This window comes from Perognathus longimembris, chromosome 10 (assembly GCF_023159225.1).
Source record: "Perognathus longimembris pacificus isolate PPM17 chromosome 10, ASM2315922v1, whole genome shotgun sequence".
NCBI lineage: Eukaryota > Metazoa > Chordata > Mammalia > Rodentia > Heteromyidae > Perognathus > Perognathus longimembris.
This window is the reverse complement of record NC_063170.1, coordinates 12,514,074-12,531,728: the sequence shown is the minus strand read 5'-3', so window position 1 is coordinate 12,531,728 and position 17,655 is coordinate 12,514,074. Positions and strand designations below refer to the sequence as shown.

The 17,655-nt window shown below is 46.9% G+C and overlaps 3 protein-coding genes and 1 pseudogene across 8 annotated transcripts in view; 2 read left to right on the top strand and 2 right to left on the bottom strand.

Annotated features, from left to right (window-relative positions):
* Window positions 1–1,886: 1,886 nt before the first annotated feature.
* Dpep2nb (DPEP2 neighbor) lies at window positions 1,887–6,160 on the bottom strand. 2 transcript variants are annotated; one of them, XM_048355290.1, is made up of 2 exons: window positions 6,092–6,160; window positions 1,887–2,674 (listed from the first exon to the last, which is right to left on the bottom strand). In XM_048355290.1, exon 2 carries the CDS (start codon window positions 2,664–2,666, stop codon window positions 2,238–2,240), a length of 429 nt encoding a protein of 142 aa, XP_048211247.1. In that variant the 5' UTR covers window positions 2,667–2,674; window positions 6,092–6,160; the 3' UTR covers window positions 1,887–2,237. The 2 variants fall into 2 exon arrangements, with proteins under 2 accessions (XP_048211247.1, XP_048211245.1); XM_048355288.1 differs by lacking the exon at window positions 6,092–6,160 and adding an exon at window positions 3,800–4,384.
* On the bottom strand, window positions 6,002–7,856 carry Ddx28 (DEAD-box helicase 28). Its single transcript, XM_048355278.1, has one exon. It carries the CDS (start codon window positions 7,842–7,844, stop codon window positions 6,222–6,224), a length of 1,623 nt encoding a protein of 540 aa, XP_048211235.1. The 5' UTR covers window positions 7,845–7,856; the 3' UTR covers window positions 6,002–6,221.
* A 1-nt stretch (window position 7,857) lies between these two features.
* Dus2 (dihydrouridine synthase 2) overlaps window positions 7,858–17,655 on the top strand; it is a 37,096-nt gene continuing 27,298 nt past the window's right edge. For 2 of the 5 annotated variants that reach the window (XM_048355283.1, XM_048355279.1), the window contains exons 1-3: window positions 7,906–7,991; window positions 10,476–10,617; window positions 16,693–16,738. In XM_048355283.1, the coding sequence (XP_048211240.1) occupies window positions 10,492–10,617; window positions 16,693–16,738 (172 nt within the window). In that variant the 5' untranslated portion in view covers window positions 7,906–7,991; window positions 10,476–10,491. Of the gene's footprint in view, window positions 7,992–10,475; window positions 10,618–16,692; window positions 16,739–17,655 lie in introns of all 5 variants that reach the window. The other 3 variants (XM_048355281.1, XM_048355282.1, XM_048355284.1) reach the window with 3 other exon arrangements.
* Window positions 12,079–12,168, top strand: LOC125358911 (annotated as a pseudogene).

The window sequence follows — 17,655 nt, the reverse complement described above, 5'->3', positions numbered from 1 at the left end:
GGGAAGTAAAGCAGGATAAATGACAGGTGCACAGGCTGCCTCAAATGCTCAGGCTGCCAGGGTAGGTGGAAGAAGGAGCTTCCTTACTGTCCAGCATTGTCCACTTGATGGTTGTCTCCATTCTGGGTCCCCTGGTCCTGGAGTCTCATGATGTCCCCCCCTTTTTTTTTTTGCCAATTCTAGGGCCTGGGCACTGTCTCTGAGCTTCTTTTGTTCAAGGATAGTACTCTACCACTTGTGCCAGAGTACCGCATCTAGGTTTTTTTCTGTTTATGTGGTACTGAGGAATCAAACCCAGGGCTTCATTTATGCTAGGCAAGCACTCTACCTCTAAGCCACAAACGGGAATGTGGCTCTTTCTGAGTGTGTCTTTCTGGATCTGCTTCCATAGTAACTGACATTAATTCTGGGGGAAAAAAGTCTTCCAAGCCAGAAGACATCTTAATCGCTACAAACACACCTCCTCTGATCACAATGTCCCACCCTTCCTGAAGTGATAAATAGGACATTTTTCTTCCTTAAAAGACAGTCAATTTTTTTTAGCTCCTTCAGTTCTTACAGTAGCCTACCAAATAGGATTGGTTTTTTGTTTTTGCTGGCCTGGGGGCTTAAACTCAGGGCCTGGGTGCTGTCCCTGAGCCTCTTTGTGCTCAAGGATAATGTTCTTATCACTTGAACCACAGCACCACTTCTGCCCTTTTCAGAGTAGTTTATTGGAGATAAGAGTATCCCAGACTTTTCTGTCTGGGATGGCTTCGAACTATGATCCTCAGATCTCAGCCTCCTGAGTAGCTAGGATTGCAGGTATGAGCAATTGGTGCCCAGCTCCGATAGGGATTTTACCAGCTTCCCTTTCTAGGCGAGAAAGCTGAGAGCCAGAGCAACTAACCAGAGCCATGTCCTGGCCAAAGCAGATGGGGGTTCCTCCAATGCTTCCATTTCCAGATTCCTCACCAGGAAAGGCTTTACCTGCCTTCCTTCCATCCGTTTGTCCAGACATCCTGTCTGGGTCACCCATAGCCGTTGGCCCTTTGGTAAAGTGTGCAATGATATGGGTAGACAAGTCCCCACGCATCACACCTGTTGATCTAAGTGTGCAGAAGGCTGGGCTGCCAGATACTGTTTGGAGCCATATCTCATCAATATCCACACCGTATGTGGGATTTCACTTTTAGCTCAAATTAGCCTGCTCATCTTAGATCTGCAGGAAGATCTACTCCTGGAACAACATGTTCTTTCCAGCCATACAGGTACCAGACGCTCCAGCTTTTTGTTTTATGTGGAAAGCCTTCCTCCTTGGCCTGGCTTCATGGCCTGCATGAGATAGCTTATCCTGTGAAGGCCAGAAGGTGAGCTCTCACTAATTTCAAATGTGACTGAACATCAGGCCACACCCAAGAAGCGGGCTGTGTGTGTGTGTACTGGGGCTTGAACTCAGGGCCTACGGTGCTGTCTCTTAGCTTTTTCACTCAAGGCTGGTACTCTACCACTTGAGCCATGGGTCTACTTCTGGCTTTTTGATGGCTAATTGGAGATAAGTCTCAGGGACCTTTCTGCTCAGGCTGGCTTTGAACTGCAACCCACAGATTTCAGTCTTCTGAGTAGCTAAGATTGCAGATGTGAGCCACCGGCACCCAGATCTGCTCTCCATTATTATTATTTTATTTTTTTTAAATAACTGGCCTGAGTTCTGCCACAGTTCACCAAGGCACCACTGTAAGGTTGTATACTTAGAAGCTTCACCCAATGGACACATTTGAAGACAGAAGACCTTTCAATGTGTAGGAATGTACATGGGGGGGGAGGTATTGAAGCTTGGCGTTGGATAAGCAAGATTTCAAATCAAATGTAGAAAATCACTTTATTGAGCAGTAAGGGCTATAAAGGAACTATAAGCTAAAGGGGGTGGTAGTGGGGTCTTGATAAACTTTCTCCTGGTAGCTGGTCTCCCTGGAGCTCTTTCTTCTGCTTCTTGCAGATACAGGCAAGAGGCTTCTGGGGCATACACTTGTTTCACCCCACTTCAGCCCCTCCTGGTTTGTGCTGGTGGCCACTGGCAGTGACTCAGGAACAGGAGTCTATCTGGTACATTGGGCTTCTACTAGGCCACTCTGCACCATTTCTGTATACTTGGCTCTTTCTTGGTTTGCACAGTGAAGATTATTCTTTCTTCTGCCCGAGAAAAAGCCTTTGTCCAGGCCAGCTTCAGCTCTGGGAAATCAAAGCAGCCTCATCTCTCAAACCTTCTTGCCTGTAGCCAGTTGGAATAGAAGGGGAGCTCCTGGCTGTGGAGGGCTCAGGCAGAATGGCTCAGGTTCTATTTCTAGAGGCAGGCAGTGGCAGTCACTCTTACATGCTTGTCCTTTCAATAGATTAGGTCGTTTCGCCAGCTTCTTTGGGGTCAGCCTTCTGCCACCATGGTTCAAAGGACGAATTTTGGAGTTAGAGCAACTTAGATCTTCATCTGGTTCTGGAGCTCGATGTCTCTTGGGAGCCTGCCTGGGTGCTGGCTTCTCTGTTTTGGTCTTTGCTGGAGTGGCCAGGGGAGCATCGCCATAGAGCCGGTAGCCACCCACCAGACAGTACGTCTCCCCATGCCAGCCTATCTGGGTTTCTCCATACCCTTGGTAGAGGACATGGTAGTAAACAGGCGTAGGAGGCGGCATGGGAGGCACTGCAGGAAAGAAAGCCAGAATGGATCCGTCACTTCTGCTTTATACACTGCGCTGCTAGGACCTTCCTCTCTCACATGATTTCCTGTTTCTGGCTAAAGCCCCTTTTATCTGTTTACCATCCCAAACATAGTCTTAGCCTGCCTCCTCTCTGGGTTACCTAGAAAGGGATGCTTGCTATAAAACCATTTGACTTCTGTGGAACCAATGGCAACAATGGGAGACCAGGGTATATTTCCTTATTCCCAGGGAGAACCAGTTAACCTCAAAATAATTGTAGTTGGCACCCCTCTAGTGTCTCCCTTTCACAAATGAGAACATTTTCTAAAGGCCTACCATTTCTGAGCTTTAATAATGGTTTTCAAGTTATAGAAAAACATGTGATGGGATTTAAATTGGTTGTGAATCCCTCCCACCATGGCACTCATTTCTCCAGTACTCAGCAGCTCAGACTGGGAAGTACCTGAGGGAGCTTAATCTGTTTGTCTCCAAGGCAATACAGCAAAGATTACACAGGTCTTAAGTGGAGGTTCCTGTGAGGTCTTTAACAACTCTACCTTAAACCACTCCACCTAGACAACAAAAGTACACTTGGCTTTTTGCTATCAACTTAAAAAGTCTGGCCGGGTGCTGGTGGCTCACGCCTGTAATCCTAGCTACTTAGGAGGCTAAGCTTTGAGGATCTCCGTTTGAAGCCAGCCCAGGCTGGCTTATTTCCAATTAATCACTAGAAAACCACAAGTAGCACTAGGTCAAAGTGGTAGAGCACTAGCCTTGAGCAAAACAGCTCAGGGACAGCATTTAGGCCCTGAGTTCAAGCCCCACAACTGACACCCCCCAAAAACAAACAAACAAACAACAAAAATCTCTGAAGGAAGCATCTTGTAGCCCAGAGAGGAAGGTGACATTGATAAAGATCAAGAGACTTCTCTGAAGTCTTGCCCAGAGATGATGTCACTTGCCCTTAGTGAGCAGGAACACTGTGGGCTCCTGAATGGGGAACCGTTCACTGGTCCTACTCACAGTTGAGGACGTTCTGAGGTGTGGTGACCAAACCATAAAGCTATATGGTGGCCCACAGTTGTTTGCACCAAGGCTTCTTGTACAGGTGAGTGACTTTGACCTACCTGTTGCACTGCTTTCCCAGGGGACAGAAGACATGTTGGAATGAATATAGAAGATTCGGTCAGACATTTTCTTTCAGGCAACCAACCAGATCCGTCTCTTGTAGAGAAAAGATAGGGAAGTTTCCTCAGGGAGATGGCGTTTGCGTAGTTCTCTTGCCATGGAAACTGAGGCCTGTGATGTCATTACTACCCAGTGAGACCACATAAGCAACTTCTGACAAGAGGTCTAACCCTCTGTGGAGAAGCACAGGGAAAAAGCTGAGAACCCTTTCTGGACCCTCCTGTTTGGCCTCCCCACCCATATACTAACTACTTAGCCACTCCCTAGGGAGCACAACTTGTGGGTGGGGACAGTTCCAGTGACCACAGGGAGGGCTAGGAAAACCAAAAATTGTCCCCAGTCAAGATTAGCCTGAGACACACAGAATGCACTGTAAGCATTTGATAGTGGGAGAGGCAGAAATCTGGGTGGATTAGGAGACCAAGCGGCACTCCTTAGAAGTGGCCTGGTGAGAACAGGATAGGTAAAACGGAAAGGCATCCCAGTTGGGAAGAATCAAAGCAGAGACAGGCTCTTCTTGACTGTGTTCTGTTCTGTTTTGCTTTTTGCCAGTCCTGGGGCTTGAACTCAGGGCCTGAGCACTGTCCCTGGCTTCTTTTTGCTCAAAGCTAGCACTCTACCACTTGAGCCAGGGTGCCACTTCTGGCTTTTTCTATATATGTGGTGCTGAGGAATCGAACCCAGGGCTTCATGTATACGAGGCGAGCACTTTACCATTAGGCCATATTTCCAGCCCCTTTGTTCTGTTCTGAGTGTAAATTAATGGACCCCTCATCTTTTGTTGTTGTTGTTGTTTGCCAGTCCTGAGGCTTGAACTCAGGGCCTGAGCACTGTCCCTGGCTTCTTTTTGTTCAAGGCTCGCACTCTACCACTTGAGCCACAGCGCCACTTCGAGCTTTTTCTATATATGTGGTGCTGAGGAATTGAACCCAGGGCTTCATGTATAAGTAAGGCAAGCACTTTACCACTAGGTCATATTCCCAGTCCCCCCTCATCTTTTTAAAGTGAGGTCTCTTGTTTTTTTTTTTGTTGGTCACAGGGCTTGAACTTTGGGCCTGGGTGTTGTCCCTGAGCTCTTCTTCAGCTCAACGCTATTGCTCTACCACTGGATCCACAGTGCTATTTTGTTTTTTTTGGAGATAAGTCTCATTGGCTTTCCTGCCCAGATTTGGCTTTGAGGCATGAGCCACTGGTGCCTGGCTTTTAAGTGCAGTTTCTAACAAGTGAAAGGGAGTTAGATGCTGGTGGCTTGTGCCTGTAATCCTATTACTCAGAAGGCTGAGATATGAGGATCCCACCAGTCCGGACAGAATGTTTGTGAGAGACTATCTCCAATTAACCACCAAAAAGCCAGAAGTTGAAGTGTGGCTCAAGTGGTAGAGCACCAGTCTTGGGCAAAAAAGCTAATGAAGCTAATGGACAATGCTCAGGACCTGAGTTCAAGCTCTAGTACCAGCACACACACACAGCTCAACAATAGGGCTTTCTATTGGAGCTCTAGGACAAGTTCATCACAATTCTAGGTGTTGGACATTAGGAAGATGATGCTCCAAGGCAAAATGTAGGTCACTAATAATTTTAAAGGTGAGAATGACAATCCACCCACTCACGCTCATGCTCATAATCCTAGCTATTCAGGAGGCTGAGATCCAAGAATGGAAGTTCAAAGACAGCCCGGGCAGAAAAGCCCAGAAGGCACTGTCCCAGTCATGTCTAACAGTTTGTGACAGACTTTTGCCATCACAAGCTGCACTGAACCCTACATGAGTTGAGAAAAAATAACCTGTGTGTTTGTGTGTGTGCGCATGTGGGCCTGGGTTTGACCCACAGCCCCTCTTTTGGCTTTTTTTTTTGGATTAGAGTCTCACAGACATTCCTGCCTAGGCTGGCTTGAACCATAATCTTCAGGATCTCAGCCTCCTGAGTAGCTAGGGTAATAGTACGAACCACTGGTCCCCAGCCATTTTTAATTAGGGCAGAGAGGAAGTGCTTCCCTTGCTGGACCAGAGGAAAGTCTGACTGGTACAAACACAATCCTTTGATTGTGCAATTACCTCTGTCATAGTCTTGAAGCAGACTGTTTACTAGAATCTGGTGTTGCAGTATTATATGCAATGAAAAGCTTCTGTTGAAAAAAAAAATCCCATAAAAACTATCATTTATTGTTAGAAATCATAATAAAGTCAAAATCCACTTTATTTTTCACACTCCAGTGCTGGCCAGCAGCTTACCTTTCAAAGCCACAAGGAGAAAAGCAGGGCTTCAGGGAGAAGACAGGGTATGTCCAATGCTTCCTTCTGACAAATGTGCTCACCCACCCAGGACAAAAGCAAATACCTATCACCTTTATGTCAGCCAAAATCAGGCTGGCTCAGGCAAAGGATCTTTCACTGAGGATTCTAGTCCTGGAAGGCTTCTCCTTCGACGAGCTGCCAGTTCAATCTTCTGAACCAACCTCACATCCCAGGGATGGGTCACAAAACTGATAACCGTGCCTGGTACCTCGCTCCCCACTCGGCCTACCCTCCCTGCTCTGTGTATGTAATCCTGAAGGGTGAGGGGGAAATCATAATTAACAACCAGCTCCACATGGATGCTGTCCAAGCCTCGAGAAGCTATGTCTGTGCAGAGAAGTATGTCTCGGGAGCCTTTTTGAAAGCACTGGAAGATACCTGTTCTCATTTTGGCTGGCATTTGCCCCTGCAGCCTTAGGTGTCGAATTTTGTGATCATCCAGAATATATCCCAGCCAGTTCACAGTGCTAGAGCTGTTGCAGAACACCAGAACAGTCCCTGATGGTTTAGTCTTATCTGTTTTGTCATACTTCTTGAGGATCTGTACCAACTCAGCCACCTTCTCTGCTCCTTTCAGTTTCATAAACGTCTGTTTGACATGAGGCATGATGCAGTGAAGCTTAGTGCTTGTGATGGTGGTGAGAGAGTCTGGACTGGCAAATTTACTGAGCAACTGGCTTACGCCTTCAGGAAATGTGGCTCCCACCAGCACTAACTGAGCTTTGGGATTGAAGGGGTCTTCTAAGTCAGCTGGGCTTTCTGCTATATGGCTTTTCTCCAGGATGTAGGTCACAAGTTCCAGGAAGCTTTCATCCAGCAGTGTGTCTGCCTCATCCAACACCATGAAGGAGAGCTGTTTTAGGCTGATCAGTTGACTTTTCAGAGCCTTCCACAGAGCCCCTGGAGTGGCCACTAGTACATCTGCTGAAGGTTTTCTAGACAGTTGCAGCTTGACCCTATGCAGGCCATGACCTCCCTCTAGATCCTGTACTTGCAGGCCCAAGTACCTGCCCAATGGTTGCGCTACAGCCTGCACTTGTTCGGCTAATTCTCGGGAGGGGACAAGGACTAGGCTGCGGGGAGTGGCGATAGAGCTGGAGTCCAGGACAGGCCCACCCAGGAGCCGCTGAAACAACGGCAGTAGGTAGGTAAGAGTCTTTCCACTGCCCGTTTCCGCGGCGCAAAGAACGTGGCGGCCACGGACCAATGGGGGAATGGTGCTTGCCTGCACAGTGGTGGGCCGAACGACTTCCGGCGCGGCCTCCTCAAGGGCACTCAGCACGCGGGGCTCCAAACCTAGCTCCGCGAAAGTGCCCTGCGACGAAAGTTTCCGCAGGGCAGGTGGCTCTTGCTGCGCGCGCTCAATGGAAAAATAGTCCCCACGTGCCCGCCGATGCTTCCAGCCGCGCGAGGCGAGCGGCGCGGACTCCCACCGGCTCAGAGTGAGGCGCGCCGGCTGGTTCAACTGCGGGCGCCGCGCCGACACCAACAGCGGTCCAGGTCGCACTAGCACCGGCTGCGGGAGATTCCGACGCCCGCTCTGCTGCTTTTCCTGCCGCCGCTGCAAAGCACGCGGAATGCGCACCACCGGCAGAGGCTCGTCGGTAGCATGGACCGCTAGATCCCGCCGGGGCGCTGGAAACAAGCGAACGAAGAACGACCACAGCGGTGACCGACGCGTTAGAGCCATCGTCGCCCTGGTTGTGGGAAGGGCGCGGGTCGATGACGTCACGCGCGCGTCTCCGCCTCGCCTACGGTGGCCGGCGGGGCTCTGAGCCGTGTGGCCCTGCAAGCCGTGAGGAAGGAGGGGAGGACCTTAGAGTTCAGTGGCTTCGAGGTCTGTAGATCCAAACGAGGGGCGGCACTCTCCAGACCCGGGCCAGCTTGGAGGAAGGACGTGCGGTGGAGGCGAGGGTGGGGGTGGGGGCTGGAAAGTCGAAAGGCGACAGCGGGGCTCTGGCCAGATGGACCAGGGGTGCGGGTGGCTCCCGGCAATTGGGTGGTAAATCGGTTAGCGTTTGTCGTGCTCCCTGCTCCTGGGATGGTTTGTTTAGCGTTTGTCCCTCTCCACCCACTCTGGGGGGTGCCGGGTGTTGTAATGCTTCCCCACACGTGGACTCCGAGCAAGCCGTGGTAATACCTGTGTGAATGAATGGTAGGTGAGTCTGGGGTCGTGGATCCAGGCTCATTCCCGGGTCGGAGCGCAAGGTGATGATGGCTTTCCTCTTAGTTCTTTTCTCAAGTGGGAGGTAAAGTCTTAAGGCTTTCTTTTTAGAGGAGGCTTGAACTCGGCTTGGGCGCTGTCCCTGAGGTCTTCAGCTCAAGGCTATAGCACTCTACCACTTTGACCACAGCTCCACTTCCGGTTTTCTGGTGGTTAATTGGAGATAAGAGTCCCATGGATTTTCCTGCCCGGGCTAGCTTTGAACCGCTATCCTTAGATCTCAGCCTCCTGAGTAGCTAGAATTACAGACATGAGCCACCGGTGCCCCGCTGGAGTCATCTCTTCTTTATGTTTTTTCCCCTTCCAACCAAATTTTAATTTCCATTCCCTTGTCACGCCTGGCTTCTCATCCTGAATCCATCATTTGTTTCCCCATTTCTATTTGCATGTATTAGTTGTACACAGGTATTTCGCTATAATAGTTCCATATGTATCCTGATAAAACGCTTCCCCTTTTCATCTTCCACCCAGCAGTCTATCATTCTTGCAGTTTGCTTACCTCCACTGGCTTATTGTTAGATTCCTAACTGGTAATGGTAAATAGTAGTACTATTACCAATAGTGTTCTGCTACATCTATGAACTGATTAGGTATGAGATTTATCTCATATATATTTGAATTATCTGAGGTGCCTGGTGTGACAGATCAAGCAAATTAAAAAAATTTTTTTGGACTGATTACCCTGAAGTTTCTTAACACTTAAGGAAAATACTTTAATTGAATACAGTTAGCCTTTCATATCCACAAGTTGGGCATTTGTGAATTCAAAATTAACCATGGGCGAGGGCGTTGGTGGTATAGTGGTGAGCATAGCTGCCTTCCAAAATTAACCATGGACTGAAAGCATTCACGGAAAGAATTGTATCTGTACTAAACTTAAAGATTTTTTGCTTGCCCCTAATTTCCCAACAATATGGTATAACAACTAGTTACATAACATTTGCATTGTATTATGCACTGTAAGCAAAAGATGCTTTAAAGTATATGGGAGAACACTAAGGATATAGCTTAGTGGTAGAACACTTGTAGAGTTGGAGCTCACAGATGACTGGAAGAAATTCTGAACTTTATATATAAAGAACTACGGTAGCAACTAGAATTGCTCAGATCTGCTTGGAATATACTGAGTTTTCTGTCATTGATAAGTTCAGTACATAGCCAGGTGCTGGTGGCTCATACATGTAATCCCAGCTAGTCAGGAGGCTGAGATCAGGGGATCAGGTTTAAAGCCAGTAGCAAAAAAAGGGCTACAAGAGTCTATGTCCATCTCTAATTAACTAGTGAAAATGCTGGACTGGAGATGTGGCTTAAGTGGTAGAGAGAAAAACTTGAGGGAAGCATAAGGCTACTCGTTCAAGCCCCAGTGAAAACACACACACACACGCGCACACACACACACACACACACGCACACTGCTCAGAAAGCAAAATGAATAAAATATCTGTCTGTGGAATTTACATTCTGATTGTCTTGAGGTAAGATCTAGAAACTGGTATTGTTTTTGAAAATGCTCTTAGCTAGGCACCAATTTGCTCATGCTTATGGTCCTACCTACTCAGAAGGCTGATATCTGAGGACTATGGTTCTAAGCCATCCTCAGCAGGAAAGTCCATGAGACTCTGTATTTCCAATTAACCATCAGAAGTCCAGAAGTGGAGCTGTGAGCACTAACCTTGAACAAAAAATTAACTAGGATTACAGACATGAACCCCTGGCACCTGGCTGTAAACACTGTTCTTAATGAACTGTTGTTAGATGAATAACTGAACATGCATACTTTAATTTTTTATTACTATTATAAAAATGATGTACAGAGGGGCTACAGTTACATAAGTCAAGTAAAGAGTACATTTCTTTTTGGGTAGTGTCACCCCTTCCTTTGTCCTCTCTCAGTTTTTCCCTCCTGTCCCCATCCACAAGTTATGTACTTCATTTCAACATAGTGTCTCCTGAGTATCACTGCTGAACATGCATACTTCTTAATGATCAAAGGAAAGAAATGAAAATGAGTAGAGGAAGGAGGAAGGGAAGCCTCCACTGGATGATAGGAATGACTTTCTTCACTTTTGTTACTACTCTTGTTTTTCCTTTCTTTAGGCATAGCAGAAGAGGAATGATTGTGAATAATATTTCCCTGTGCTACCACAACAAAATCATCCTAGCCCCTATGGTTCGGGTGGGGACCCTCCCAATGCGGCTGTTGGCCCTGGATTATGGAGCAGACATTGTTTACTGTGAGGTAAGGTGCTTTTGATTTTCAGTGTGTTGGGGTAGCTTTCCTACAAAGTAGGAGTGAAGGAAACAGAATGGGAACTCATCTCATAGGTGCTCATGGAGCGATGGAGGGATGAACATACAGGACCCTGATGAGTTCTGTCCCCTCTTCCCCAAGGCTAGCAGCCTAGGCAGCACAGAGGCATTGTTGAGGGTCATTTCCCTGGTCCCCGTTGAAGGCAACACACATCCAGTGCATTGATGCATGAACTCTGAGGTTAGGAAGAAGAGAGAAAGGTAAGCTGGATACAGTTGATTGATAGCCAGAGGATTTTCTTGTGGTAGCTCCCATTATAGGTTTAGAAAAAATTGCTAGGAAAAGTAGAATTCTAGAGGTAGCTGATCCTGAATAGTGAGGGATTATCAGCTGTAGTTCTCTCTCTCTTTTTTTTTTGTGCCAGTCCTGGGGCTTGAACTCAGGGCCTGAGCACTATCCCTGGCTTCTTTTTTGCTCAAGACTAGCACTCTACCACTTGAGCCACAGCGCCACTTCTGGGTTTTTAAAAAATACGTGTGGTGCTGCGGAATTGAACCCAGGGCTTCATGTATGCGAAGCAAGCACTCGACCACTAGGCCATATTCCCAGCCCAGTTGTAGTTCTTTTTTTTTTTTTTTTTTTTTTTTTGCCAGTCCTGTGGCTTGGACTCAGGGCCTGAGCACTGTCCCTGGCTTCTTTTTGCTCAAGGCTAGCACTCTGCCACTTGAGCCACAGCACCCCTTATGGCCATTTTCTGTATATGTGGTGCTGGGGAATTGAACCCAGGGCCTCATGTATACGAGGCAAGCACTCTTGCCACTAGGCCATATCCCCAGCCCCACAGTTGTAGTTCTTAACTGAACATTTATTGGAATTTTCTGGTATTATTATTACTGAGATTCCCACAATCCTAATATGTTGCCCTATGAGTGTGAGACATGTAAGAAGCAGCTATCCATGTGCTTAGTGCTTCTGGTATTATTGTGTGTGTGTGTGTGTGTGTGTGTAAGGAGTGATGCTGGGCTTTAAACCCAGGCATTGAGCTTGCTGGGCAGTGCTCTACTTGAGCTATACCTGATATTTCAAGTGTTTTAAAGCTGCTTGGGGTTGGGGTGGGGGCAGGATGAGGTGAGGAGGTGAATGTGGCTGTAAAATAACAGCACAAGTAATTCGTTATAGTGATGGAACTGTGACTCTAGTGGTAGAGCATTAACCTTGAGTGAAAAAGGGAAGGGACAGTACCCAAGCCCTGAGTTTAAATCCCAGTCCTGACACCAAAAAAAATAGTATCAGGAAAGGCAGAAGTGAAAAGCTATGTCATTTGATACACAGAAATCCAGTTGCAAGAAGACCAGAAGTGCTGGGGATATAGCTAAGTAGTTATGTGTTTGCTTAGCATGCATGAGGCCCTGAATTTGATCATCACTATCACTAAATAAGTGGAGCTTTAAGACTATTTTTTTCAGGGATCATTTCTATAGTTTGTTACTAGAGAAACTCCACTGATTGTGTAGAGCACCATCTTGAGAATTTCAAAGATTAGCCATACGATAAATGTTTTTGTTTTAAAAATAATTAGAGCTTTTCACTTTTTTTTTGTGGGAGAAGGATTTTTCCTGGTTACTATAGTTAAGTATTGTTCTAGGGTCACAGCATCTTGTCTACATATGCTACCATTTTCCAGTTACTCTTGTTGTCATGTGAGTAAGATGTGCCTATTACCCTCAAGGAACTACAGAAAGCTGTAGCTCACGCTGTAGAGAAGATGAGTGTATAAAAGAAGAAAGTTGGGGCTGGGGATATAGCCTAGTGGCAAGAGTGCCTGCCTCGGATACACGAGGCCCTAGGTTCGATTCCCCAGCACCACATATACAGAAAACGGCCAGAAGCGGCGCTGTGGCTCAAGTGGCAGAGTGCTAGCCTTGAGTGGGAAGAAGCCAGGGACAGTGCTCAGGCCCTGAGTCCAAGGCCCAGGACTGGCCAAAAAAAAAAAAAAAAAAGAAGAAAGTTGAAAGTACTTTCTGGAGAACAAGGTGTTTGGGAATAGCTGTGGCACATTGGGTGAATGTCTAAGGAGTTAGGGAATTGATTTTAAAATACACGGGATGAGGCAGAAATAAGGCTTCTATCCACCTGGTCAAGAATTGAAGAGGTTAAGCCAGTAAAGAGGGCAGGCAGGTGGCCTGAGGTATTGAAGAAGTGGGGTGAAGGGAGTTCTTTGAAGATGACTTGCATGTTTATAAAATAAGAGGAAGGAAAGACTTAGATAGGGGGTAGGAGGAGGAGATTAGGGTGCTGAGCTAAGTTTGGAAACCTTTTCTTTTTCTTTTTTTGTACTATGGGTTGAACCTAGGGTCTTTCCTATGTTAGGCAACAAGCACTCCCAGCACAAGATTCTGTTGTTTTGGTAATTTTTTTTTTTTTTTTTTTTGGCCAGTACTGGGCCTTGGACTCAGGGCCTGAGCACTGTCCCTGGCTTCCTTTTGCTCAAGGCTAGCACTCTGCCACTTGAGCCACAGCGCCACTTCTGGCCGTTTTCTGTATATGTGGTGCTGGGGAATCGAACCCAGGGCCTCATGTATACGAGGCAAGCTCTCTTGCCACTAGGCCATATCTCCAGCCCCGATTCTGTTGTTTTGGAGGGAGCGGGTTTAAAGTGCTTTTCCATTTGAACCACCTCTCCATGTTTTTTTCTTGGCTTGGACTCAGGGCTTGAGCCCTGTCCCTGACTTTTTTTTTTTTTTTTTGCTCAAGGTTAGCATTCTACCACTTGAGCCACAGCACCACTTCTGGCTTTTTCTATATATGTGATGCTGAGGAATTAAACCCAGGGCTTTGTGATGCAAGGCAAGCACTCTACCACTAGATCATATTCCCAGCACTGTTTTTTCTTTTTTAAGACAAGGTCTTGATAGGTAGCTTAAACTGGTCTGGATCTCTTCATTTTCTTGTCTCACCTTCCCAAATGTACATCACCACACCCAAATGCCAGCCCAGGATTCTGTTGTTGTTGTTGTTGCTGTGGGACTTGAACTCTGGGCCTGAGCTCTTCAGCTCAACACTAGTGCTCTACCACTTGAGCCACATTTCCAGTTTTCTGGTGACTAATGGGAGATAAGAATTTCAAGGCCTTTCCTGCCTGCGCTGGCTTTTAACTGTGATCCTCAGATTTTAGCCTCCTGAGTAGCTAGGATTACAGGTGTGAGCCACCAACACCTGGCTCTACTATTCTTTTTTTTCCCCCTCTCAAATTTATTTTACTTTTTTAAATTAAGTAGCTGTACAAAGAGGTTTCAATTCTAGAAATCAGGTTGTGAATACAATGCATCTTGACAGCCTTGGATTCTTTTTTTTTTTTTTTTGCCAGTCCTGGGGCTTGGACTCAGAGCACTGTCTTCTTTTTCTTTTTGCTCAAGGCTAGCACTCTACCACTTGAGCCATAGCGCCACTTCTGGCTTTTTCTGTGTATGTGGTGCTGAGGAATCGAACCCAGGGCTTCTTGTATGTGAGGCAAGCACTCTACCACTAGGCCATATTCCCAGCCTGCCTTGGATTCTTGACAAGGCCCAGCCTTCCTCTGAGCGGAGACAGAGTGGGGAGAGTGGGGGAAGAGAGAAGCTGAGGGGGTTCTATGGCTAAATACTTGCTGGGAGATGTAGGAAGTCAGTCTTGAAATGAGGGTGACAGGATGGTGGGGGTAAGGACTCGAACATAGTCAAGTTCTAATCCTGTCCCTGTGGGAGGAGACGGGCATTTTGCCTGGCAGCCAGGTGTGCAAGGTGGTACTGGATCACAGCCTGGTGGGAGGAAGAACTGGAAGCCTGGCAGTCGGTATGGCCATGGCTGGGGACTGGCATGCCTGTGCCTGCAGGCAGGGCCTGAGGTTTCTAGTGTGCTGACAAGGTGAAATGGGAAGGCTGGGAATGGAGAGAAAAGGGAAGTGTTTTCTAGAGGTTTAAGGTGTTTTCTGAGTTCAGGATCTGAGGTCCATATTCTCACTTATAATGTTTTGTAGACACATTGGAGAGAGACTGTTAGTGTACACATTCATCTACCTTTCAGACTGCTAGAACACGTCCAGGGCAGGAGAAAGAAACTGGTTCCCTGAAGCCCAGTCCTAGGGGCACTGAGCATTCATTACTCTCCACGTCTCAGCTCTTCCTGATCTGTCCCTTCAGTAAAAATGAGAATTGACCCATTGAGTGCTGGCAATTCGCTTCTGCTCCAGCCATGGTCATTATACTGCTCTGTTTCCACCTCCCTTTGGTCTTTACTTTTTTTTTTTTTTTTTTTTTTTTGGCCAGTCCTGGGGCTTGGACTCAGGGCCTGAGCACTGTCCCTGGCTTCTTCCCGCTCAAGGCTAGCACTCTGCCACTTGAGCCACAGCGCCGCTTCTGGCCGTTTTCTGTATATGTGGTGCTGGGGAATCGAACCTAGGGCCTCGTGTATCCGAGGCAGGCACTCTTGCCACTAGGCTATATCCCCAGCCCCTGGTCTTTACTTTTTCTGAGAACCCAGAAAGTAAGTGTTTTCACTGGGAGAGTGTGGAGTGCAACTCCAGGGCAGGAGGCAGTGGCTCTCGTGGTGCAGTGTCTGATCCAGACAGCCATGCTGTGCTGACAGCCATGGGCATCTGTGCTGGTGTAGGAAGCTGGGGAGTGGAATCAGAGCTATCACAGGAAACAGCCCGTCTTCTGACCCTCCCTCAGCTAATTCTTTTTTTTTAATTACTTTTTAAAATTTTTTTGCCAGTCCTGGGCCTTGAACTCAGGCCCTAAGCCCTGTCCCTGGCTTCTTTTTGCTCAAGGCTAGCACTCTGCCACTTGAGCCACAGTGCCACTTCTGGCCATTTTCTACATATGTGGTGCTGGGGAATCGAACCCAGGGCTTCATTTATATGAGGCAAGCACTCTTGCCACTAGGCCATACACCCAGTCTTCCCCCCCCCCTCGGCTAATTCTTTGAGAGGTCTTAGTGTTGTTACCAAACCCTTTTGAAGTTAAGGGCATAAGATGTATGTCATGACTTCAGTATGTGGCCCTTTTACCTGGACAAAGTTTAGTTTTTCTAGTAAATGTAACTAATCTTTTCTTCAGAGTCCAGTGCAAATTTGTAGTAGAGGAAATACTAACTTTAATGCTAGCTTTAGTGTGGCTTATAAGCAAATCTACACTGGAAGAGACCTAGCAGTCAGGTAGGCCCATGACTGGCATGAAGTGGTTGAAGGCTACACCCTGAGTACTGAACATGGCACAGTGTGGTATCTGGTGCCCCCTAGTGGATAGAGGGTTGCATTACAGGCAATCTTGGAGGTCCCCTGGATGTGCTTTTTGGGTGAGTTTATCATAGGCCCTCCATTTATGAGCTTAGGTACTCAAACCAGCCCTTAGATTTGTCTACCAGGGATGGCTTCAAACCTCAATTCTGAGATCTCAGCTTCTGAGTAGCTAGGTTTATAGATGTGAGCCTGCCACTTGGCTCCCTCCCTTGCTTTCTTGCTTGCTTTTTTTCTTGCCCTTCCTCCCTGTTTCCCTCCCTCTCTCCCTCTCTTCTTCCCTTCCTTTCTTCCTTCATTTCTTGAGTCTGTTAGACTATATCCTGAGTTAGGGAGCTCATTACATTTGTTTGCACACAGGTAGACCTTTCTTGTGTTCATTGTGAATCTTTTTCCCGTGCTTCTGTTTCCTAGTTCCCAGTTTTGTTTTTGGATATTTCCTGGGAGCCCTTCACTGCCTGCCCTTCACCTAGTTCTTGAGGTGGGAGGTTCTTTGAAGAGATTGGGTCTGAGCTGAGACTGATAAGTGAGGAAAATATCCCTGTGTCTGCTGAGCAGTTGTCTTCCCTCTGGCACTCTTGAGTGGCTTATCCTTTCCCAAACTCAAATTGAAGGAAGTTCATTCAGGGCTTGTGCTTAGAGGGAGTAAAAAGGGCATGTCCCAAAAGCCATGATTTGTTGATAATAGGGTCATTTACCAAGTGATGGTCATCAGGTATGTAATGAAAACCTTCCTGTGCCCAGGGTCTAGTGTCTAGGCTGATGAGTATCCTCTGATTACTCTGCAGGAGCTGATTGACCTGAAGATGCTTCAGTGCAAGCGAGTTGTCAATGGTGAGTGCAACCCTGGCTCTAGGATTGTGTGTGTGCCCTGCTGGCTCAAGTGGCACCACCACCAACCTTGTTCACATTCCATCCTGTCTGCATTATGTAACTATGTGTGTGAATCATTTGTTCTCTTAAGAGCAGTCACTCCTCTCTAGAGGCTGTGACTGAAAGCCAAGTGAGAAGGGTGGGGTGTAACTCAGTGGTAAGATTGCTTGCCTAGCATGTATGAGGCTTTGGGGTCCATCATCGGCACTACAAAAGAGTAAAAGAAATATGGAAGTAAGTGAGCAGATAAGTAAATTACCAAGCCACCTATAGACTTTGTGGCTAGAAATTCCCATTTCATAATGCTTTGGAGCCATTCAGCATTGGTCCTGGCATAGATACTCCCTAGCTGTGTGATGTTAGACAAGTCACCTGACCTTTCCCTACCTCAGTTCTTCTCAGTAAAAGGAAAATCAAAAGATTTGCTTTACTTAAATCATAGACTTAAGAGGAAGGATCAGATGAGCTATGGTGCCAGTGAGAACTTTGTACACCTTAAGTCCTGTGCTAATGGGAGTGATTGTGATGAACTATGGTTTTTCTTATACTTTATTGATGAGGCCAATTCTATTTGGTTGCAATTGTAATCTTTGAGGTTTTTCCTTAGAAAATGAAAACCCTAGCCGGGCATGTTGTCACATTCCTGTAACCCCAGCACTTGGGAGGTTAGGCAGGAGGAGGATCACAAGTTCAAGGTCAATCTGAGCTACAAAGTATGTTTCAGGCTCCATAATTCCATACTTAAAGAAGTAATCACAAAGAAGAATACTGTATGTTTTCCTAAACATACAGTGTGAGTAGTGTGTGTGTGTATACACACATATAAATGTGACAAGTTGATCTCCCAACTTCTCCACGCATAATCTTTGCCATTTTTC